This window comes from Peromyscus maniculatus, chromosome 5, assembly GCF_049852395.1.
Source record: "Peromyscus maniculatus bairdii isolate BWxNUB_F1_BW_parent chromosome 5, HU_Pman_BW_mat_3.1, whole genome shotgun sequence".
Classification (NCBI taxonomy): Eukaryota; Metazoa; Chordata; class Mammalia; order Rodentia; family Cricetidae; genus Peromyscus; species Peromyscus maniculatus.
This window is the reverse complement of record NC_134856.1, coordinates 87057377-87082486: the sequence shown is the minus strand read 5'-3', so window position 1 is coordinate 87082486 and position 25110 is coordinate 87057377. Positions and strand designations below refer to the sequence as shown.

Here is a 25110-nt window from a genome sequence, read left to right as displayed (position 1 = left end):
AGGAGGGAGGAGCAGAATACAAATTCACAAAGGGCAGGCTGTTCGAGAAGGAATATTAACATACACTAGGTATTTTTGTTGTACATTATGTTTTCGTTTCTAAGGACACCTGGAACCGCTGTTGTTATTCCTGGAGAATGATGACTGGACTTGGGAGGCTGTGTTTCTTATTTCAGGTCTCACAGTGAGTAAAGAGCTGGGTTCTGAAGTCCAGTCTCTGAGGATTTCAGTTCACAGTTACTACTGTCTCCTGGTATTTATCTCTTCCTTCACGGTCCTTTGCACACTGTTCTGTGATGGAGGGGGCAGAGAAGCTGTACTGGGTAGAGGGTCCGGCCCCTTTCCTAGCTCTGCCTTACTTCAAACACTCACAGCTTCAAACCGGAGAAACTAGCCAAATAATAATAATAATGGCTTTGTCACTTTCTGACACAGACCCTTTGTCCCCTATAACGGCGACAGTAACAGAGTGTGTTAAGGACATTCCTGAGATGATGGTGAATAGCTACGGATAACATGTATCCCATTAGTGAACACAAGGCTCTGGTAGCAAACAGGATGTTTGGGCTAGAGGTAGAGCTTAAATCCATAAAAGAAATGGTGCTGACATCATCTCTTTCAGACAGCTTATTTGCCAGTCATGTGTGAACCTAAACCAGTGGCCTCATCAACTGTCCTTTAGGCCGAAAGGAAGCTTGCTTTAAAAAATTACGTTAAAAACAGTGCTTTGGTTGATGGACCTACATCTGCTATGATCAGTGATAGTCCTTGCTAAATACAGATTAGAAATTGTTTCATATTTTACATGCTAGCAGTCTTTACCATCCATGATAGCATGAGAATCCAAAATTTGAAGAAACACATCAGACCTTTCAATACCAGAGCCCCAAAGTATTAAACCAAGATTTAAAACAATATTTTTAAATAATTTATTTATTTCGTATGGGGAGGCATGTGCTTGCCACGGCACATGTGTGCAAGTCAGAGGACAACTTGCTAGGAGTCTGTTCCTTCTCTCACGTGGGTCCTGGGATGGCTCTCAGGCTGTCAGGCTTGGTAGTAAGTACCTTTACCTGCCGAGCCATCTCATGAATCCCTAAAGCAAGATTTTTTTTTGTTTAAATTACCTCCTAAGTATAGTCTTTACCCTCAACAAGGAAATTTCTCTTTGCAACAGATGGAGACCATTACAGAAAAACAATCAACAAAATTCAGGGTGTGGAGCTCAGTAGCAACCAATGCTTCTAGAACACAGCTAAGGCTCAGGGCTCAGTGCCGAAGAGGGGAACACTGATTGTAGGAGCCAGAAGAACATGGAGTTTGCTGTGAGACTGTCTCTCCCCAGGATGTCAGAAGCTACACCCATAACATTTCACCAACACGGCTGTCCAAACACAAGCTGGACAATGCCCACACCAATAGCCATGTTAAAGGGGACAGGAGGAAGCTCATGAGGCCCCAATGTAGACAAAGAACTACAGGCAACTAAGGAATGCTGGGAACAGGAGGAATAGTCTGACCTAGGGAAGAGCACACCGACTGGTTATCTAATACCAAATGGTTAGCCGTGAAAACACACCCATGAGGATTATAAGGGCTGAACAGGTTGTACTTATGTATTTAGGAACACAGACACAGACACAGACACAGACACACACACACACACACACACACACACACAAACACCACCATCACCACCACCAACACCACCAACGACAACAACAACAACAACAATTAATGGAAAAAGAGGTCATGAATTTGAAAGAGCAAGAAGGTATATAGAGAAGGTTGGAGGGAGAAAAGGAAGGGGATAATGTAATTATATTAAATCTCAAAAAAGGAAAGAAATAATTTTAATTAGTTTTAATAATTTTCATGACACATACTTACTTTCTACTATTAAGACAGAAGAAAATTAAGCTATTTAGTACCATTTTTTAATCTCATTCTTAGTTCAATTTGATCTTATACACTTTAGAAATATTCTTTAACACATAGACCATGTTAATTTGTAGCAATGCATGACATTCATATGTAATGGAGACACATACACCTATCTTCAGAGTGTTTGCTTCACTGATAAAGAAACACCATCAAAAAGTCTGAGACTACGGGGTCACTGAGATGTCTCAGTGGGTAAAGGTGCTTGCTGCTAAGTTTGATGACCTGAGTTTGATCCCCAGAACCCACATGGTAGAGGGAAAGAAGTGATTCCTCAAGCTGTCCTCTAACCTCTCCATGTAAGCCAATATGACCTTCATGTGTGTACACACATGTATAATGACGATTACATAAATAACTACATAAATGTGTTTTAAAATCTTGAAAACATGTAGAGGCTGGTGGTGTGTAGGATGGAGAGGAGCCGTGAGGAAGGGTATCGTCATAACTGGGACTTCGTGTATGAAGTGACAGATATTCCAGAGTAGGAAATGCCCAGAAAGGGTGGGGAAGACCTTGAGAGCTTTGAGAGACCAATTCCAAAGGATGCATTTGAGGATAGAGTAAGAACAAAGGGAAGTCTTGATTTATTCTCAGGACAGGGGGAGTGAGAGGTCCCATTTGAGAAAGCCTTAGATTTGACTGGATTTGGGGAAGGGAGGAGAACACTTGAATATTATACTTCAAATTTTTTGGTTGAGGAAACTGGTAGATGGCCCGTGGTTAATCATGAAAGATATATTAAGGAAAAGACAAAGAGCGGGCAGCCTCAACAGAGAAAGTGAGCTTGGGAGCTATGATGTTTGAAGAATCTGTGATGTACTTAAGGCTGTGGTGTATTGTAGGTCTGAAACAAGACAAAGTTTGGGCTGCTCATGCTGATTCTGGAACTAAAACCATTGTCATAGATAAAGTTACTCATTTGAAACTATACAGAAAGGGGCTGAGAGATGCTAAACAGTTAAGAACAAATACTGCTCTTGCAGAGTACTGAAGTTTAAGACCCAGTACCCATGTTGGGCCTGATCACAACTATCTGTTGTTCTGCTCCAGGGGATCCAACATCCTCTTTTTGCCTCTCTGGGTACTCCTACGTATATCAAATACCCCGCTCCTGAATATATGTATAAATAGCTAAAAAATAAAGTAAAATTGTGAGATAGATAGATGATAGATAGGTAGATGATAGATTGAGGGATAGATAGATGATAGAGAGAAAGAAAGAAAGGGAGGAAGGAAGGAAGGAAGGAAAAAGAAAGAAAGAAAGAAAGAAAGAAAGAGAGAGAGAGAGAGAGAGAGAGAGAGAGAGAGAGAGAAAGAAAGAAAGAAAGAAAGAAAGAAAGAAAGAAAGAAAGAAAGAAAGAAAGAAAGAAAGAAAGAAAGAAAGGAAGAAAATGCTGTAAGAAGAGATGAGGACCAGGAATGGAGCCACAGGAGACAAGCATTGGAGATAGAGGGAAGTTGAAAACAAAACAAAACAAAAAGAAGCAGGTCACTGAATCTAAGGGCTGGAAGCTGTGAAAGGAAACAGAACCAGGAAGGGAAGCTTTGCTCTAGCAAGAACAAAACCTAAGAATTTGCAGACAGGGATGGACAGGAACAGACGCAAAGATATTTAGACACCCTAAGGTAGAGGGAAAAGAATTGCAGGCAGCTCATGGCGTGAGGGTGGGGGTTGGATGGAGTGGGCATGGGTGTGGATGAGGTGGGTGTGGGGCAAGAGAAAGACACAGGAGACCTTTGCTGAGACTAACATGAAACATCTGAGCTGAGTCAACACAGTTGAGGGTCATCACTAAAGGGGTTTGGCGCTGAATGGTCTCTGCTCTGAGGTCTCCTACACTGGTGCCATAATTAGCTTTGGCTTCCCCTCAAACTAAAGCTGGTTTACTGCACCCACCATCGGTATCTGAGCTCACACGGAGGCTCTAATATCAGAAAGATATCACAGCAATGAACTCGACAGTTAAAATAGCCACAGTCTCTTGAAGAACAGCGGCCATCCACACCTTTCAATGAGGTTAAATTGAAACAAAAAACACAGTAGTGCAGGGAAAAGCAAGGTTCCTAAACTCAGCTGCCGTGGTTGGTTGAGGGGTTATGGGGATCTGCTGTTGACATTACTGTACCAGGGAAATCAGAGGTCTGTCCTTAGTAGGCAATCATCTTCCGCTCACAAGTTCGTTCGTTCATTCATTCATTCATTCATTCACTTCTAAAAGGCTAATTTGTCTCACCTTTCTGTGCCAGTCCTTTCATAGAGTAAAAGAAAAGACCACCCAAATCTATCTATGAGGGGAACTGGTGAGATGTCCCTCATAGTCTCAAGCATTTGGATACTTGGATTGGCACTGTTTGGTGAGGCTTAGGAGGTGTGGCTTTGCTGGAGGAAGTGTGTCACCAAGGGCGGGCTTTGGGGTTTCCAAGTCTCTCACTGGGTTTCCTGCTTAGAGTTTCAGATGTGAACTCTCGGCTGCTGCCACACTTCCCCTCTGTAATGGAGGTGGACTCTTCTCCCTCTGGAACTGTAAGCCCAAATAAACTCTTCCTTCTGTATGTTGCCTTAGTCATGGTGTTTTATCACAGCAGTAGCAAAGTAACTAATGTATTTTGTGTGTGTGTGGTCTGTGTGCAGATGCAAATGCATGCATGTGGGGGTGTGCAGCCTTGATGGTGTAAGACACTGGGCATCCTGCTATTTATCTCTCTACTCTATTCCTTGACACAGGGTCTCTCACTGAATTTGGAGCTAGGCTTGTAGCCAGCAAACCCTAGTGATTTTCGCGTACCTCCCTTGCAAAGCTCTGAGGTTACAGGTGTACATGGCCAGGCCTGGCTTTTTAAGCGGGTGCTAGAAGATTTGAACCCAGGTCCTCATGCTTGCACAGGAAGACCCTTGCCCCTTTTGCCATCTCTCCAGATCCTGAACGATTTGAGTTCTAACCAATGGAGGCAGCTGGGTGGAGGGTGTTTCTGTGTTGCCTTTGGGACTTCTTACAAACAGATCATGACTTCAAAATTTAAAAAGCTTCTTAACAGTGAGCAATAGGACCAGACGGGAGAGCAAACAAGCAGCTGTGTGGAGACTGAAAGGTAAAAATAAAGCAACTGCAGCGGCGCCAGCTATTCCACGCTATGACAAGGACCACACGGTAAGGCAGTCTCCCATCTCCCTGGGGTGGGCAGCTGGGGGAGAATTCCCCAAGAGGGGAAACTGAGTTTAAGTGAAAGGACAGGTGTCTCCTGAGAAAATGCTGGTCACAAGACCACCAGGACAATTATTTACTATTACTATTTTGGTGGGATTAGAACGAGGCATAATTTTTAGAAGCCCCATTATTCTTTTAAGGTTTTTTTTAAGCAATACCTAATCATACATAATAATGGATTTCATTATGAAATTGTCAGACATGTAGCTGCTCCCTCCTTTAATATCTACAATAACACTATAACTCAGAGTTATCCTCACTGTGGAGAAGTCTACACTCATTTAGAAATGGGGTGTGAGAGGCGCTGATGACCCTCCACCTTCCCCGTCTACCCCGGTGTTCTGACTCCATGTTTCAATTTGATTTAGGTGGATCATGGCTTCTACCTGGCTCTTTGTCAGGTGTTCCTTCAGGTGGGTCTGAATCGGTAATTTTTTATGGGTGGTTCAGAACCATAACTCAAGGGAGTCTAGACCTCTAGCCATGAAAAAGATATCATTAGTATGAAGAGCATTTGCTATAAAACTCAAAACACACATACACACACACACACACACACACACACACACACACACACACACACACACACACACACGGAAAACACTCCACAGACTAAACCAAATACTGAACCTAAGGGGAGGAATCACTTGGCCTCAGCACATTGGGTGGGAAAGGACCACCCGGGCAGTATGTCCCTACCTCCGGAGCGATGTAGTCAGGAGTTCCACAGAAGGTATTTGTCTTTGCATCTCCTAGCATGTTCTCCTTGCACATGCCAAAATCTGCTATTTTGATATGTCCGTCTCTGTCTAACAGGATATTATCTAGCTTCAGGTCCCTGAAAAACAAAAGCGAAGCGAAGTCTCACGTGAATAAAGACAATTGTTCAAATGAAATTCTCTTGGGGGGTGTGGTAGCTTGTTGTCATCACAGCTAGGGGGCAGGGAGGGGAGCCTGAGGGGATGCTCTGCTGCCACCCGATCCTCTGGACCGGGCATGGTTCTCAGTTGCTCACTGCCTGCTGTCATGTGTCCCCATGTCAGTGGCTCATGTTCAAGGCTTCTCTTGAGGCTTGATTCATTCAAGGCTGCCCTGGCCACCCGCCTTGGGCCAGATACCGCAACAGATTCTGGTTTCTTCTACGCCCTTCTGAATACTTGTTTCACCTTAGGGGCTCGATCCATATTTCCTATGTGGCTGTGTTAGCAGGCGAGTGAGTACATCAGTGTCCCATGTGGATGCCTCAGCTGGTGAGTGAAGATACTAGCATCCTGAGTCACGGCCCTAGTGGAAGTTCTGACAACGCACTAAACACTCAATAATATTCATGGAATCACTTAAAAGCCAACCAATGATTACCAGCTGTGAAGCACACCCGAGTAACCGTGCCAACTGTGAGCTCCACTTCTGCGAGCTTCCACAAGCTGACCAGAGAAACAGAGCGGCACCCAGCTCCGCTGCTGCAGCTGAGACTTAGCACATGTCCCTGGAGTTGATGTCTTCCACTTGGTCTGGTTTAGTCATCTCTACTACCCCCATGTCACCAATGGACTCTGCGTGACTGGGAATCCCTAGATAGGCCTCAGATTCATGATAGCCCCGGTTTCTCTCTGCTCCTGCCGCACTTTCATGGTCAAGACAGAAGACGCCTGCTGTATCTGATTCTTCTCTTATATTTTTGGTTGTGAGCCTAGCCTTTAACGGCTGAGCCATCTCTCCAGCCCCTGATTCTTCTCATTGGAGAGTGCTGGGCTTCTGCCTCCTGGAGCTAAATACACACGGCTTACCAGTTTTATCCATTCAGTCCAATTACAGGCTGATCTAAATTCACAGATGAACAATTCAGGCTTATTAGCTAATCCAATATGCTATGCCATATCGGTGCCATTTTTAGTTTGTCATTTATAGATACGTTTAAAGAGTTCTAAAGTTTGGCTGGAGATGATGGAAATCATCTCTAGAGAGCTAGCTATCCAGCTGTGGTGCTTTAGAGAAGACCAGAACAATGGCCACATTATGTAATACTTTCACTGGGTTCTTTTGCTTGTACACACATTTATTTCATCATTTGGTTCTCACAGTAGTGCTTTGATATCAAGTTATTATTATTTTGTGTTACGGCATGAGTGTATGTGATGTATGTAGTGTGGTAGACAGGCACATGTGTGGGAGGGTGCTCACACTTGTATGTGTGGAGGAGAGAAGAAGATGGTGGGTATTGTATTTTATCATTTGCCATCATTTCCCCTTGAGACAGTGTTTCTTCTGGACTTGGAACTAGGCTGGCAACCAGCAAGCTCCAAAGATCCTCCTGTCTCCTCTCTCTCCATCACTGGGACTGCAAATGCATGCAGTCACACTTGGATTCTTTGTGGGGGTGTTGGGATTTGAACTCAGGTCTGTAAGTAGTAAGCACTCTTTCCTACCCACTGAGCCATCTCCTCAACTTCATCAAGTTACTACTAATGTAGTTTTCTTTTTTTTTCCCAGATAAAAGTTTTTCATGGATGACATTATTTATCCAGATGACACAGCCAGTCAGTGGCCTGGGATGCAAGCCTAGTCTATCTCTTTTACATTCTTTTATACCAAGACCACCTGGTCTTTCTCATCAAACTGGCCTCATGAAACTGTACACGGATGTATTTTAACTGATTCTAAAAATAAATGTTCTCTGTGCCTCTGGCTAGGAAAAATAAGCTTCATGTCAAATTTCCAATCTATTTTTTAAAGCAGGACAGATGTCTTTGGGATGGTGGGAAAGAAGGTCTGAGAGACCTAGTTGGAATGGAAAGGTCCTGAAAGTCTTTTCCCCCCAGAGCTAGACCTCCATGAAAGTAACGAATGGAGGCAGAAGACTAGCCAGGTTCTTTGGAGCCAACTAGAGATACTGTAGAACCTAAAAATCCAGAACGGTCTGAGGCAAATCATTCAACTTACTCTTCACTATGGGACATCAAGACTCAAGAGAAGTACTTGAGAATCCAAGGCCACTGTTTGTCTCTGTGGCACTTAGGCATAAAGCATAAGGGGAAATTAAGTGGAACCCTTTGGCATGTGGTCCACTGCTGGAGATCTCCTTTTCAGAAACCAAGTCACAGCTGGTTTCATGGTGGACCTTCTCAGTCATATCACTTGCCCTTGATGGGCCTCTTGTTACTAACCAACAAGCAAGGTTGCCTCTTGCTGATCTCTGTGGCATCTACTGAGACAGGCCACATGAAAGCATTTGGAAATGGCCTCAGATATGAAGGTGAGGGGTTGTGGATATCGCTCTGTATGCTGTGAATGTGATGCTCTGATTGGTTAATAAATAAAGTGCTGATTGGCCAGTAGCCAGGCAGGAAGTATAGGTGGGACAAAGAGAAAAGAGAATTCTGGGAACAGGAAGGGAAGCCAGGAGTCACCAGCCAGACACAGAGGAAGCAAGATGTGAAGGCAGAACTGGGAAAAGGTACCAAGCCACATGGCTAAGCATAAATAAGAATAATGGGTAAATTGAAGTGTGAGATCTAGCTAGCAAGAAGCCTGAGCCATTAGGCCAAACAGTTTTAATTAATATAAGTGTCTGTGTGTTTATTTGGGTCTGAGCAGCTGCTGGCCAGGCAAGACTGGAGAAAACTCCAGCAACAGTGAGGTCTAGTTCATCGTTCATATGTGCGGTCACTCCTTCTCAGCTATGGTATTCTCATAGCCCTTTTCTTTCCACGTCTGTATGTTTTCTGAGTCCCTGGTTTTATATTACACCCAAATCAGAACTTAGAGCATCTCCTAAGATGCCACTGTTTTCATGAGAGGGCTTTACTAGACAGTGTTGGAAGATGAGTAGCCACCCGCATCTCCCCATCACATCACTTCAGTTCTGCGCTGTCCAACCACAGGCTCTGAACCAGAGAATTTAGTTTTGTTCCACATGAGGTGGTAAGCAGCTCTAAGAGCTAACTGGCCTGTCCCTTTCTGCTTGACTTCCTTCATGTGTGGGTGTAAGTGTGTCGGGGGGGGGGGCTTCTCTGCAGTCACTTTTTCTATTTGAAAATCTTCTTCCCCTTAAAAACAAAACACTACTAGAAGAGAAGTTTTTGTTGTTGGAGTGCTAGCAGTTCTGACAAAATCTTTCCTTCTCTCTTTAAAACTGGATTCCTATTTATTTGAACTTTTTAGAATGCACTGCCTCTATCTTTTCATGTAATTTTACCATCCAAAAAATATCTGGAAAGTGGCTTTATTTAGATATATTAGAGTTGGGAATTCTACATATTTTCTGCCCATTACAATCTTCAACCAGGGACTATGCACTAGTGGACATTCATCCATCAGTTCATGACATAGGTTACAGAGTAGTATCACACACACACACACACATACACACACACACACACACACACACACACACACACATACACACACGACGGGCACTCACTGTGTAGCCCAAACGATCCTTGACTTGTAATCCTCTTGCCTCCAGCCTCTTGACTGCCAGGATCACAGGCATGTACCATCATGTCTGGCTTTGCATATGTATTTTTAAGACAATAGAAAAGGAATAAAATCCATGTCCTGCTTCATAGAATGCTATGAGTGCAACCTCATTTAAGAGAAGGGGTATTTGCTGAGATAAGTTAAAGGTGTTGCAATGAACTCATCCTGAATTGCATGTGTGGTGAAGGCGGACTAAATTTATCATGCTTTCTTCTCATGCCACACAGAGGAGACACACGTGGGAGAGAAGGGCCTGGTGGACACAGGGATTGGAGTGATGTAGCTATCAGCCAAGAAATGCCTGCAGCCGCTCCAGCTGGGTGGTTGAAGAAGGGCCTTCCTCTAGAACCTTGGATGAAAGGGTGGCCCTGCCCATACTCTGATTTCAGCCTTCTAGTCTCTAGAACTGTGACAGAATAATGTTCTGTTTTTAATGTGCCACCAGGATTATGTTAATTTTTTAGACAGCCCTTCAAAATGACTACAGTTTGTAAACAGACAAATGTAATTCTATGTGGTTCACAGGAGGAAATGAACAGACTCTCTTTACCAATTCACTCACTGCATTAAAAGTTTAGAATAGTCAAGTTATACCTGAGCACTTGAAATGTCTCTTAAAATAGGTCAAGTTCAGTGTCATGAGCAGCTGAAGTTTGGAGCTGACCTTCCCCATCAGCAGCTTGCTGTCTTCACCAAGCAGTGTGGAAGTAGAGTTGATAGCCTCATCTCAATTTTAATTATCTTACGATGCCTCTCAAAGATCCACTGTGACCTTGTCTAACAAAGCAAATATTTTTCCCTGCTTGGTATATAAGAAGACTTAAAAACACGACTCATGTGTGTGGATAAAGCCCTAAAATGAGTGCAAGCTGTTTATCATAGGAAGATACTTATTGGTCATTTTGTTCTGCGTGTTCAACAGCATGCCAACAGGGAAGCCTCATGGTGGGTGGGAAGAGAAAGATTGGGGCGTATGGATTTCAGCTCTATAGGTCCTTTTCAACTCCGAGATAGCCAGTTCTCTCTCTTTCCAAAATCCCTGACTTTTTCTCCCCCTTGTCCACATCTATCTAGTCCATTCGTCAATCCATTTATTTGTTGAGCCATTCACTTATCTGTTTATTAAGATATTCACTCACTCCATTCATCCACTTATCAATCTGCTCAGATTTAAACATACAAACTAAGCAATATTGAGTACAAATGTGTTTTACATATTGCAGACATTATAAAGAAACTAAGAAAAAGCATGAATTTTGATCAAGGTTTTCAAATAATGTTCTGGTGACTATGGAGATAGAGCAGCACAAGCCCATTTTAGGGCTGTTGATATGTTTAATGATATAGGTCATGAGTTTGTCTTATGTTCTAATAAGGAAGAATACTGCATTTGTTTAATGTGCTCATGAGGTTGTAGAAAATCCTTGAAAGTCATCATCCTTAATCTATTACCTTTTAGATAGCTAGAAAAATAATTCTGGAGAGATAGCTCAGTGGCTAATAGTGCTTGCTGGTTATCCAGAGAACCCAAATTCAGTTCCCAGAATCCATGCTGAGTATCACACAACTCCAGTTCAAAGAATCCGACATTTTCTTCTGGCCTCTGTAGGTACTGCATACATGTGACACACACACATACACACCCACACCCACACTACACACCCACATCCGTACACACACCCATACCCATACATACACACACACACACACACACACACACACACACACACACACACACACACCACAACTTAAAAGAAGTTTATACTCAATGTGTGCTTAACAAGACTAGCTTCCCAAGACATTCCTAGAGATGCTGCACAGAGCACCCTCACTAGGACACATCTGGAAACGGACTGTTCTTATTATATGACTGTTTTTTTTTTCTGATAGCAGGACCATACTCGGTAAAAACCAAAGCTTCAGTATTGACCAAAGCTCTATACAGCCTGCTGTCTGCAAAAAGCCAAGTGTAGGACAACAGAACTTTTAATGGTGACTCCAGGTCATGGCTGTCCCAGATCAGGCCCCTGAGTTGGCTTCTGGTGGTTCAGCCAACTCCTCTTAGATCCTCTTTCTCACACCCTCCCGCCCTCCATCTATAGTGAGTCTGGAAACCGGACATCTGAAAACTAACTTTGGAAGTTTTGTGTTAAATACGGGTCAATTGTGTTTTAAGAAGAAGAGATTGAAGTGTAATATCACATTCATCTAAGAGCTCTGGCAGCAGAGCGTGAAATAATACAATGCAAAAGAGAAATTTTGAATTCATGAAATAGGGCAGCGGAGGTGGTCTGTGTGCTTCTGTACAGTGGAGTCGTGTGTTTTCACAGATGTTGAAAGAGCTTCCTTCTCCCACCCAAAAGGAACCCCTGCACAAGCATTTCTAGGTGACCTAATATAAAAGCGGGAGGCACACAAATGATGGGAAAGCAGAAACGAGGCATCAGAGTTGAAGCCGTGGTGGGAAGAGGTGAGGGAGAGCCAAAGCAAGAATAAGAATAAGGGCCAGAAGAAAGGACGGAACAGACAGAACCTCTGGCTTCCAGGACTAGAATTTCACAGTGAGGACTCTGGGTGGGGACTTTTCTCCCATGACATTTTCACATCACTCCGCTGCAGCGCTTAAATGAACTGGGCTGTGAAATCAAGTCAGACAGAGAACAGTTTACCTGTAGACAATTCCTTTGGAATGAAGAAACTGTAGACCAAGGATGATTTCAGCAGCATAAAACCTGTCCGAAAGACAGTCAAGACACAGCGTGAGTACAGGAACAGAGTAGGGCAAAATCTCCAAACCTTGTGATAGTTTATGTATATTCAACTAAATGGCACACATGCATTTTTGCTTAATTCCAGTAAAGAAGATGTCATCCACTCTGCATTTAACACAAAGGCTCCAGCTCACCCAGTGTCTTCCCAGAAAGCATAATGTAAGAGCTGGCGAATCTGCTGTTTGCTCTTATCTTTTAAACTGCAATGTCCATACTATCTTAAAACCTATGCAAACGTGAACTGTAATAAATAGTACAGTGTAGTAGGAAAATAGCTTTCTTCTTTATTTTAAATTCTGCCCGGAGCCCACAGAGCTCTATGCCAGGCCATTCCCAACATATCTGGCTAGAATATTTTCATATTGATGATGTTAAGCAAGGGCCAGAGCTATAGGCCGGGGGGAAAAAGGGTATTAGAAGATAGACGGTGATAAGCTGGTCCTCATCTTCAGTGGTGACAGGCTTAAAGGAAATGAGTTTATGTCTCTCTAGTGGGATTAAGTCAGACATAGGGGAGAGCTTCCTGGAAGTGAAATTTGCTGGGTCCTGGGAAGAATGTATTTAGGACATGATAGGGACAGCAGGTGTTCAAGTTAGCGTCATGCTTTATAGAACCCTCGGGGACAGAACGATCATCTCTCTCTCTCTCTCTTTCTCTCTCTCTCTCTCTCTCTCTCTCTCTCTCTCTCTCTCTCTCTCTCTCTTTCTCTCTCTCTCTCTCTCTGCCTGTCTCTCTCTGTCTCTGTCTCTGTCTCTGTCTCTCTCTCTCATGCAAGTGTGCAATGCCCAGTGATTTCTGTGCAATGCTGCAGAAACCTGATAGAATAATTGCGGGTGCTTGGCTGAAGGTGCCTGAAGACGTTGGGAGTGGCCAGTGCTCCCTTCAAGAGTTGCTAAAATAGCCACATTGCTGATGTTTGCAGCAGCTGGTGAGCCAAGTCCATCTTTCAGTCCCGTTCAGCCTAAACCACTCAAAGTCGTCATGAAGAGATACCTGATAGATGGCCGAACATCGAGGAAAGATAGCTAATATGTAGCTGTCTTTAAAAACCACACATTCGTTCATTTATTCATTGTGTATCATGGTGCATGTGTGCAGATTAGAGGACAACCTTCGGGAGTCTGGGATGGGATTCAGGTCGTGAGGCAACGCCCTTCCCTACCGAGCCATCTTGCCAACCCTCGCTATCATTTGTAAATGATGTTAATGCCACTGCTTACTTCTGCTTGCTTGTCACTACAGGTTTATCAGGAGGGAAGCAGGACCCAAGGCTAAGGAAAGAGCACCTGCAGCTGACCTGTGGGACCCAGCCCCAGTCCTCCCAGGGAAAAGCTGGCTCCACTTGCATCTCTGGCTGCTTGATGCCCGAGAAGGGGAGGCTTATTTTCAAACACATGAAGGGTTGGATGCTTTATAATTTCCCACTGAGCTTCCCAATGACAGGCTGCAGCTCAGTGCCTCCCTCAGGGCCCCTTGGATAGCCGTGTTCCATTTCACTGTTCTTTCCAAAGGATTCATATTTGCATCGGTGCTCAATGAGTTAAGAGCCTGACGGACTGGAGAGGGTTCCACTGACATGAATTAATTGTTTGCATCATGTTGAACATGAAATAAGCAGAAGTGGATTTCCGTTTCACAAAAATGGGAAAATGTTAGCTTGTTTGACACTACTCCCAAGTATTTACCTTGTTCTGGGACTTAGGCATGCCAAGCAAGAAAGTAAGAAAAATACCATATGAGGGGACTGGAGAGATGGCTCAGTGGTTAACAGCACTTGCTACTCTTTCAGAGGACCCAGGTTCAAATCCCAGCACTCACATCAGGTGGCTCACAACCGCCTGTAACTCCAGTTTCAGGGAATCTGACCCCTTCTCCTGAAATCCAATGCACTGCATGCACATAACCACGCACACAATCACAAAAAAATAAATAAAAAAGACCACATGAAAAGAGCAATCTGTGGATGCTGAGTGTACACAAACCACCAAGAATACAGAACATCCCAAATACCAAGTAGGGCTCTTACGTGGCTCTGGAAAGATCAAATTTGTGGCAACTTTGGATGTGGTACATTAAGTCTCCTCCATTGAGATACTCCATCACAAAAAAGAGGTTTTCCTAGGGGAAAAACAACCAAACACCAACTTTTAGTACTGAAAGAAAGAAAAGAAAGTTGACTTTTCAAAGAGATTAGACCATTTTAGAGGAATCAGTTCTATCATAAAATTTCTTATGAAAAGACTGTCCAAAATACTTCAGCTGAACTCTATTTTTGAACCCCAGGGCATGTGGGGAATCTCTGTGGGAGGATGGGTAACACACTGATCGGCTAGTGTGTCGTGATCCATCCCACGGGAAGCAGGAGGCATAAGAACCTGATGTATTTGCCTGCTGAACGATGGGTAGTGTGGAGCACTTAGTGGGTGTGGATCATACACTTGCTCAAATAGACAGTGTGTAGGATGGTGTCTGGGTCTCTGACTCCAGGAACAGGATGGGGAACCTCCATGTTATGTGATGGTCAGCCAACAATTAACGGGCATGTCCTGTGGGTGATATTCCAGGCCTTCCATCAAAGAGGCCTTCAGTCTTTTCATCAAGTTTGCCTATTACTCTTATGTCCACATGTCACTCGAGGCAGAGGTAGCCATAGTTTTTGAGCATGCAGCTCCTAGCATAAGATACCTGCCTGGCATCAGAAATACAATGCTCATAAGTAGTGATCAACAGAGTGCCTGGGTAACAGAGTATGGGTGACAATATCAGATATCAGAGGTCCCAGATTCCAACCAGATCATGTTCCACCAATAATGTGAGACACCATTTCTTCAGGAAAAATAGTCACAGCTCCTTGAACACCTGGATGCTTAAGAGTTTTTAAGAGTCACAGAGTCACTAACCCATGAAGTGTGGAGACAGTGTGTTTGTGCATGAATTTGCACTTAACCTCAACTGAGTGATTTTTTTAAAAAAATAGAATTAACTTTCTGTCTGGAACTGAGACTAATCAGGTGTTAAGGCAGACAAGGTAATGGTTCAAAGTGTTCTGGCTGCATGGTGACATTCATTGCCTGCCATCTGTACAGAGGCCACATTTCCCCAGGACAAGAAAAGCTAAATACCATGGCAATTACCTTGATAATTCAAGTAAAGTTAAGTATCCACCCACTTTTTCCAAAGCTGACCCAGCTGTAATTTCTAAATTTCACAACTTGAGCTGCAACACACACACACACACACACACACACACACACACACACACACTTTTTTTTTGTCTGTTGTGCACAAGCCAGAATTGTCAGTTCAATCATTGTAATTGTAATTTAGCCCTGACATTTCAATCATGACTCAAAAATGGTCATTTCCCTCATCTGAAGGCACCTGAACTTCCTTGGCACACCTTACCCGTGTGTGATTAATGTTTGAACCGCTTTACCATTTCCACTCAAAACTTGACTGGCCTTGAATAAGCCATGGTGCCGGCATCTTTCTTTCATGTGGATGATTAAAATCACATGATAGGAGCTTGGGGAGATGGCTCGGTTGATAAAGTCCTTGTCTTGCAAGTACACAGACCTCAGTTCAAATACCAGCACCCATGAAAAAAGTCAGACATAGTGGTATGCATTTGTAATACCAGTGCCAGGGAAGTGGAGACATGTGGATTGCTGGGGTTCCTCAGCCAGCCAGCCTAGCTTATTTGGTAAGGCCCAGGTCCTAGTGAGAGACTCTGTCTCAAAAAAACACGGTAGACAGATGCTGAGGAGTGACATACGAGGTTGATGTTTGGCCTCCATAAGGATGTGCACACTTAAGTACTCAAACACACTAACGTACACATTCACCCATACACACCCACCCACACATAAAACCAGTTGGTAAGCCAGGCAGCGGTGGTGCACACCTTTAATCCCTCAGGAGGCAAAGCCAGGCGGATCTCTGAGAGTTCGAGGCCAGCCTGGTCTACAGAGCGAGATCCAGGACAGGCTCCAAAGCTACACAGAGAAACCCTGTCTCAAAAAACCAAAACCAACCAACCAAATAAACAACAACAACAAAAAAACCCAAAACAAAACAAACAACAACAACAACAACAAACAAAACCAGTTGGTAAGACCACCTGTAAAAATGCAAAGGAGATAGTTCCCTTTTAGTGTCAGGATATGAATGGGGCCCTGCAATGTTTGTTTGGATTTCACAGTTTATACATCGTCAATGTAGACTTGGAAAAAGTGGATAAAGGAGGCTAGTGGAAAAGTGTAACTCTATCCCACATATTCTACACATTATTCCTGTAACAGGGGCTTTGTGAAGTAGGGGTGTAAAGGAGGACCTAGTCACTGTTCTCTTGGTTCACTCTTCCTAGCTCAGGAAGGACTTTGCCACTTGGCAAGGCTTTTTACAGCAACTCGGAAGGAGTCCAGGTCAGCTAGACCTGACTTGTCCTGAGCAGCATTCTGCTGTATTACTGTGTGTCTCTGAGTCCTTTAGTTTTGCTGTGTGGTCGAGGATGGCCTTGATAGCCTACTACAAGCAATCATGACTTTCCCCAGCACCACCAGATCCCTGAAGAACCAGATCTCAGTAAGGATCAACCCAAATAGTTTGGTCAAGACCGCTTGGCTGCATGCTTCTGGCCATCTGCTTTAGTCTTTCTCCAGTAAGATCCTCGAGCTCTCATCAGTACTCCGAAGACAGAACTTGGAATCCCAGTGTGGTGACACAGACTTGTAATTCCGGCACTCAGGAGGCTGAGGCAGGGGATCACTGTGAAAACAGCCTGGGCTACAGAGTGAGTTCAAAGCCAGGGAGCTACCTAGTACTACATTTTTGAGCATAGAGAGCCCCTTTAAAATTTTAATCCCATTACTGAAAACAACCGTACAAATAACTTTCATCAGTGGCCAGGGAAGGAGGCTCAGAAAGTGACTTCTGGCTGACCTGGACCCATTCAGAGATGCCATCGAAAGCTCTGCCAACTGGGAAAGTCCAGCCTGAGCTAGGTAGAGCTATCCAAGAGCAGGAAAGTCGGGCTAACTGATAAAGCATGGGCTTTATCTTTCCAGAGAGCTGAGTTCAAATCACCTTTCTTTACAGGGTAAGTTCTTTAACCTCTCCAGGGCTTCATTTCGTTTCTGAAATCAGGAAAGTTAATGTTTGTACCTCATAGGGTTGTTCTAGGTATGAGATGAGAGGGTATTTGTAGAAAGCGAACTTAAAGTTAGCACCTTGCATTCATTGAGTAATTGGTAGCTGCAGCCATTATAAGAAAATGAATGGCAGAGTGGTGGTGGTGTATGCTTTTAATCCCAGCACTCGGGAGACAGAGGGCAGGAAGATCTCTGCATTTGAGGCCAGCCTGGTTTACAGAGTGAGTTCTAGGACAGCCAGGGCAACAAAGAGAAACCCTGTCTTGAAAAAAAAAAATCAAAGCAAAGAAGAAAATGAATGAAATTAATTAACACTAACAAGCAGACATAAACAAACACTTTTTGGAGAAAGATTGACCAGTCCCACAGCTCTTGAAAGAGAGAAGAAAAGAGGATTGGATGTTCTTCTCCTAGGCTGGTCTCTTGGCTCTGCTCCCCAGCTGAGAGACACACGAAGGAGCTCAGTGATTGGGGGTCTGGGGGCTCCCTTTATGTCTGTCAATACCTTAACTGGCACAAAGTGTTCTTCCAGGTGTGCAGGAACTGACGTTTTAACAGGGTGGGAAATGGAACACTACAAATCTGCCCCCATTTAGAGCTCATGAGTTCCTGGTGCAGCATTTACTAAGTGGAAGTTCTGTACCTGAGCCCAGCCCAGCCTGTTGCTAACCAGTTGAGTGATGAAGCCTGACCAACCCAGGGCTTCATTGAGACATATTTGTCAGAACCTTGACTAAACACCACATATTTTTATGTTTTTTCCCTTTTCTTGGGGGAAAAGATGAAATTAGTAGACAGTGCCCATTCAGCACATTGTACTAAGATCTATGTAACACTTTTGGGTAATAAGTATTAGTGAGAGGATGCCAAGCTTATAAACTCCCACGTGAGATGACTGCCCAGAAATAATGCATATTTGATGTATAATTAAGAAAAAGAGATGAATCATCTTTTGAATAAGTGAGATGGGACATACAGCTAGTTTTCCTTAAAGACTACTGTGTTCCCCCAAGGAGGAGGGGACGAAGGGCCGGGCTTCCTCTGCATAAGCCACTCCTGGGTATACTTGAGAGCCTGGCTATCAGAAGAGTGCAGGTGACTGTGTCTATTGCAGGTATTTAGGGTACTCAGGGCCCTGGATGAATTATTTAAATTAATTTTTTAAATAATTCTTCCATGGGCAAAGGATGGAGAGGCCAAACAGGTCCAAAGAGAATGTGTCTTGTGCTGTTTACAATAAACAATGAAGGTGGTAGGGCAAGGTCTTTTGATTGGTCATTTTACTTCGTTTCTAAAATGTGCATCTCTTTGAGAAAAAAAATCTATGAGGTGCTCAGAGGACAGGACTGAAGCAAGGGAGTCAGTCGTGATCCCTGAGACTCTGGTCTCAATCTGAGCATTTAGGATCTATGTAAGTAACAAACACAACACTTTGAAAGGGCAAACTCTCTATTAGAAAGCTAACTTTGAACTGACAGATCCAGCCAGTCAAGGCACTTGCTGCCAAGAGTGATGAACAGAGTTGGATCCCAGATCCCACACTGACTCCCAACGGCTCCACACATATGTTGTGGCACCCAACTGTGCACACACACACACATTAAACACACACACACACACACACACACACACACACACACACACGTAGAAAGGTCTCTTTTTTCAATGTGCTCCCCACAGGAGGAAGCACACGACAGTTCTCAGCACCACTGTTAGTGTCAGATTAAACACTGGTTTGCAAAGTGAGCGCTCCAAAAGGGTTTTCTACTAATGCTGCACTCGTTCTTCAAATGCATCCTCTGAATGTCCTTCCACTATCCGCTGATTTGATTACCAGAACAAGAAAATACTGTGTTGGTTCCATCCTGTGGGTGAAGCAAGAGTCAACCCATTTGAGAGTGAAGGTGTCCCAGAAGCAGGGGGGTCCTGCTGTGGGGATTCTGGCTAACAGGAGAGGGGTTGATGTGGCATTCAATGACATTTACTGACTGTCTAACTTCTAGTTTGCAAATACAGCCATGACGTGCATGAAGTCCTTAATGCTAAGGCCAAAAACTGAGAGGGTCACAGTGCTTCTTGCTTTACTGTGAGTTCTTGAAGTGAGTGTTGAAGGCAACAATCAACATTCATGTTCTCTTACTAGATGGCTACTCAAACCTCTGCAGCTATTATTATTATTATTATTATATTATTATTATTATTAATTATGTGTGTCTATGTGTGTCAGTGTGTGAGTATATGCATAACAGTTCAGGTACCCTCTAAGGCCAGAAGCATTGTTTTCCCTTGGAACTGGAGTTACAGGCAATCATGAGCCACTTCATACGGGTACTCTGTAGGAGCAGTATGTGCTTTGTTTTGGTGTGTTTGCATGTTTGAGACAAAGTCTTCCTATTATGTATCTCTGGCCATCCTGGAATTTGCTATGCAGATCAGTCTGGCCTCAAACTCACAGAGCTCCACTTGCCCCTGTCTCTTACGTGCTGGGATTAAAGATATGTGACACCTCTGGGCCTCCATCATTTCTCTAGCCCCTGTGGCTTTGTGTTTGATTATTTTCTTGGTGCCTTGAAAATGTGTTTATGGTCTATAATTCCCTTTCTTTGTGGAGTCTTTCTGTGCTTTGGGTAACAGGGTGACTGTGGCCTCATAGGAAGAATTGTCAGTGCTCCTTCTGTTTTTAGTTTGTGGAATAATTTGAGGAGTATTGGTGTTAACTCTTCTTTGAAAGTCTGAGAGAATGCTGAGTTAAAACTGCCTGGCCCTGACCTTTTATTGGTTGGGAGACTTTTAATGACTGTTTCTATTTCCTTAGGGGTTATTTGTCTATTTAAATTGTTATCTTATCTTGATTTAACTTTGATAAGTAATATCTAGCAAGAAATTTGTCCATTTCTTTAGATTTTTCCAATTTTATGGAATACAGGTTTTTGAAGTATGACCTAATGATTCTACGGATTTCCTCTGAGTCAGTTGTTATGTCCCCCTTTTTGTTTCTGATTTTGTTGATTCAGATATTCTCTCTCTGCCTTTTAGTCAGTTTGGATAAGCGTTTATCTATTTTGTTGATTTTTCTGGAAGAATCAACTCTTTGTTTCATTGATTCTTTGTATTGTTCTCTGTGTTTCTATTTTATTGATTTCAGGCCTCGGTTTGATTATTTCCCCCTGTCTACTCCTCTTAGGTGTGTCTGCTTCTTTCTGTTCTAGAACTTTCAGGTAACACTGATGCAAAAATACTCAATAAAATACTGGCAAACAGAATCCAAGAACACATTAGAATGATTATCCACCATGACCAAGTAGGCTCATCCTAGAGATGCAGGGATGATTCAACATATGAAAATCTGTCAGTGTAACTCACCATATAAACAAACTAAAAGAAAAAAACTACATGATCATCTCATTAGACGCTGAAAAAGCCTTTGACAAAATCCAATACCCCTTCATGATAAAAGTCTTGGAGAGATCAGGGATACAAGGGACATAGCTAAAAACATAAAAGCAACACACGGCAAGCTGATTGTCAACATCAAAATAAATGGAGAGAAACTCAAAGCAGTTCCACTAAAATCAGGAACAAGACAAGGTTGTCCATTCTCTCCATACCTATTCAATACAGTACTTGAAGTTCTAGCTGGAGCAATAAGAAAACTAAAAGAAATCAAGGGAATACAACATGGAAAAGAAGTCAAAGTATTGTTATTTGAAGATGACATGATAGTATACATAAGTGACCCCAAAAACTCTACCAGGGAACTTCTACAGCTGATAAACATCTTTAGTAAAGTGGCTGGATACAAGATTAACTCCAAAAAATCAGTAGCCCTCTTATATACAAATGATAAATGGGCTGAGAAAGAAATCAGAGAAACTACACCCTTTACAATAGCCTCAAATAATATAAAATATCTTGGTATGACTGTAACTAAGTAAATGAAAGATATGTATGACAAGAACTTCAAATCTTAGAAGAAAGAAATCAAAGAAGATATAAGATGGAAAGATCTCTCATGCTCACAGATATGCAGGATTAACATAGTAAAAATGGCCACCGTACCAAAAGTAATCTACAGATTCAATGCAATCCCTGTAAAAATTTCAATACAATTCTTTACAGACCTTGAAAGAACAATACTCAACTTCATATGGGAAAAAAACAACAAACAAACAAACAAACAAAAAACCCCAGGATAGCTAAAACAATACTGTACAATAAAGGAACTTCTGGAGGTATCACCATCCCTGATTTCAAGCTCTTTTACAGAGCTGTAGTAATAAAAACTGCATGGTATTGACATAAAAACAGACAGATTGATCAATGGAATTAAATTGAAGACCCAGACGTAAATCTACACACCTATGGACACCTGACTTTTGACAAAGAATCCAAAATTATACAATGAAAAAAAGAAAGCATCTTTAACAAACGGTGCTGGTCTAACCGGATGTCTGCATGTAGAAGAATACAAATCGATCCGTATCTATCGCTCTGCACAAGACTCAAGTCCAAGTGGACCAAAGACTTCAAGATAAATCCAGATACACTGAACCTGATGGAAGAGAATGTAGGAAATAACCTCAAACGCATTGGCACAAGAGACAACTTACTGAACAGAGCACCCATAGCACAGGCCCTAAGATCGACAACTAATAAATGGGACCTTATAACATTGAAAAGTTCTGTAAGGCAAAGCACACTGCCAACAGGCCAAAACAACAGCCTACAGAATGGGAAAAGATCTTCTCCAATCCCACATCTGACAAAGGGCTAATCTCCAAAATATATAAAGAACTCAAGAAACTAGATATCAACAGACCAAATAATCCAATTGAAAAATGGGGTACAAATCTAAACAGAGAATCCTCAGCAAAAGAATCTCAAATGGCCAAGAAACACTTAAGGAGATGTTCAACATCCTTAGCCATTGGGGAAATGCAAATGAAAACAACTCTGAGATTCCATCTTACACCTGTCAGAATGGCTAAGATAAAAAAAAAAAAAAAACACAAGTGATAGCTCATGTTGGAGAGGATGTGGAGCAAGGGGAACACTCCTTCATTGCTGGTGTGAATGCAAACTTGTACAGCCACTTTGGATGTCAGTGTGTTGGTTTCCCAGAAAACTGGGAATCAATCTTCCAAAAGACTCAGCCATACCACTTTTGGGCATATACCCAAAGGATGCTCAATCCTACCACAAGGACACTTGCTCAACTACATTCATAGCAGCATTATTTGTAATAGCTAGAACCTGGGACAACCTAGATGTCCCTTAACTGAAGAATGAATAAAGAAAATGTGGCATATTTACACAACGGAGTATTACTTAGCTGTTAAAAACAAGGACACCAGGAAATTTGAAGACAAATGGATGGAACTAGAAAAATCATCCTGAGTGGGGTAACCCAGACTCAGAAAGACAATCATGGTATGTACTCACTCATAAGTGGATATTAGCTGTAAAATAAAGGATAACTATGCTATAATTCACAGATCCAGAGAGACTAGGTAACAAGGATGGTTCATGGGGGGGGGAATGCCAAGATCTCCCTGGGAAGGGGAAGTAGAAGAGATTTTTTTAAGTGGACAGAGTGAGGATGTGGCTGGGAACATGAACAATCAGGATGGGAGTGGGCCGAAGGGGGACAGTACTGAAGGAGACTATTGGGAAGAGGAGCATTTCCAGGTCAGGCAAAAACCCAGTGCAAGGGAATCTCCCAGGAATCTACAAGCTAATACTGTCAATATTGGATACATAGCCTGAACTGGCCGTCTCCTGTGGCCAGATTGGTGCCTAGCCCTGTTGTCATCAGAGAGGCATCATCCAACAACTGATGGAAATGATGCAAACCCACAGCCAAACACTGGGTGAAGTTCAGGGAATCCTACAGAAGAGGAGGAGGAAGGATTGTAGGAGCCACTGGGGTCAAGGACATCACAAGAAAACTCACAGAGTCAACTAACCTGGGCTCATAGGGGCTCATAGAGACTGAACTGACAACTAGGGAGCCTGCATGGGACTGACCTAGGCACTCTGCAAGTTTCCAACTCTCTTTTACTGGCTTTTGGAACCCTATTCCTCATTATGGGTCATTATGCCCAGCCTTAATACATGGGAAGGTGCTCAGCCTTACTGCAACTTGATATGCCATGTTTTACTAATACTCACAGAGACCTGTCCTTTCCTAAACAGAAACAGAGGGAGAGTGGATTAGGGTGGGCTGGATGGGAGGGACTGACAGGAGAGGAGGGAGGGGAAACTGCAGCCATGATGTAAAATAAATAAATAAATTCATTTAAAAGAAGATAATATTCTAAAGATTTGCTGAGTTAATAAAATTGTTCTTTTCCCTAAAAGAAAAAAAAATGTGTCTATGGGCTGGGAAGATGCATGCAGAAACATGAAGACCTGAGTTTGGATCCCTAGAATGCAGATAAAATCAGATGTGGCACCTACGTGATCTCCGAGGAGATGGGGGAATTCCTAGAAGCTCCCAGGCCAGCTAGCCTGGAATATGCAGCCATGACAATGGGGACCAACACTCTTGTCTTTTGACCTCCATTCTACACACACATATACTTACTATATTCTTACAAAATTATTTAAGTACACACTTTGAGTACTCTTAAAAATTAAAAATAGGCCGGGCGGTGGTGGTGCACGCCTTTAATCCCAGCACTCGGGAGGCAGAGGCAGGCGGATCTCTGTGAGTTCGAGGCCAGCCTGGGCTACCAAGTGAGTCCCAGGAAAGGCGCAAAACTACACAGAGAAACCCTGTCTTGAAAAATCCAAAAAAAAAAAAAAAAATTAAAAATAGTCTGGTGGCTTTGCCAAGAATTATATGTGTCTGTGTGCAAAGGATCATATTATCCACAGCTTCTACAAATAACTTTCATCCCTTAGCTGCAGGAAACACATGCTATCACTTGCAGGGGCGGCTCTAACACGTAAATTTCTTTGTGTTCATTTTCTTTGTTAGATCCATATAAAATTTAGCCGTGAAAATGCTTTTTGTAGGTTATGATGAAGAAAAGGGGCTAAAAATATATATGAGAATATAGATTTTTAAAATATCCATTTTTAAAATATCTTACAAACCAAAGAACTGAAAAAGTAATTTTTATATAAAAAGTTTTAACGATTTCAGTAGCTTTCCTCCTTTCTCTGTCTCCTCAGAGGGGGGATTACAAATATGTGCTACCATGCTGGCTATTTTAAAAAGTGGGTTCTCGAGGTTGAACTCTGGTCCTCATGCAAGGCAAACCTCTCTTCTGGACTAATTTTAACTCAGGTCCTTAGTATCCTCTTTTGTGACTCACTCTCTTTTTCGTTACTCTGTTTTATCCTTTTTTAAAATTACATTGTGAGTACAGTGAGACCCCACTGGCGTTAGAAGAGCTGGAGGTTCCCCTCAGCTGTGGGCCACCACAGTCAAGGCTTAGCTAGGTCTACTCACTAAGGGGACTCAGGTCATCGTGCAGAGAAAGGTTTAAGGTGAGAATCACAGGGGAGAACTGCCTTGTCCACACTCGCACCTCTGCGGTGGGAAAAGAGAG

General features: G+C 42.9%; 1 protein-coding gene across 5 annotated transcripts in view; it reads right to left on the bottom strand.

Annotated features, from left to right (window-relative positions):
* Window positions 1-25110, bottom strand: part of Prkcq (protein kinase C theta) — a 135899-nt gene that overhangs the window by 14081 nt on the left and 96708 nt on the right. For all 5 annotated transcript variants that reach the window (XM_016008506.3, XM_076572827.1, XM_076572826.1 and 2 more), the window contains 3 exons: window positions 14428-14519; window positions 12299-12361; window positions 5850-5988 (listed from right to left, as the gene is read on the bottom strand). In XM_016008506.3, the coding sequence (XP_015863992.3) occupies window positions 5850-5988; window positions 12299-12361; window positions 14428-14519 (294 nt within the window). The remainder of the gene's footprint in view (window positions 1-5849; window positions 5989-12298; window positions 12362-14427; window positions 14520-25110) is intronic.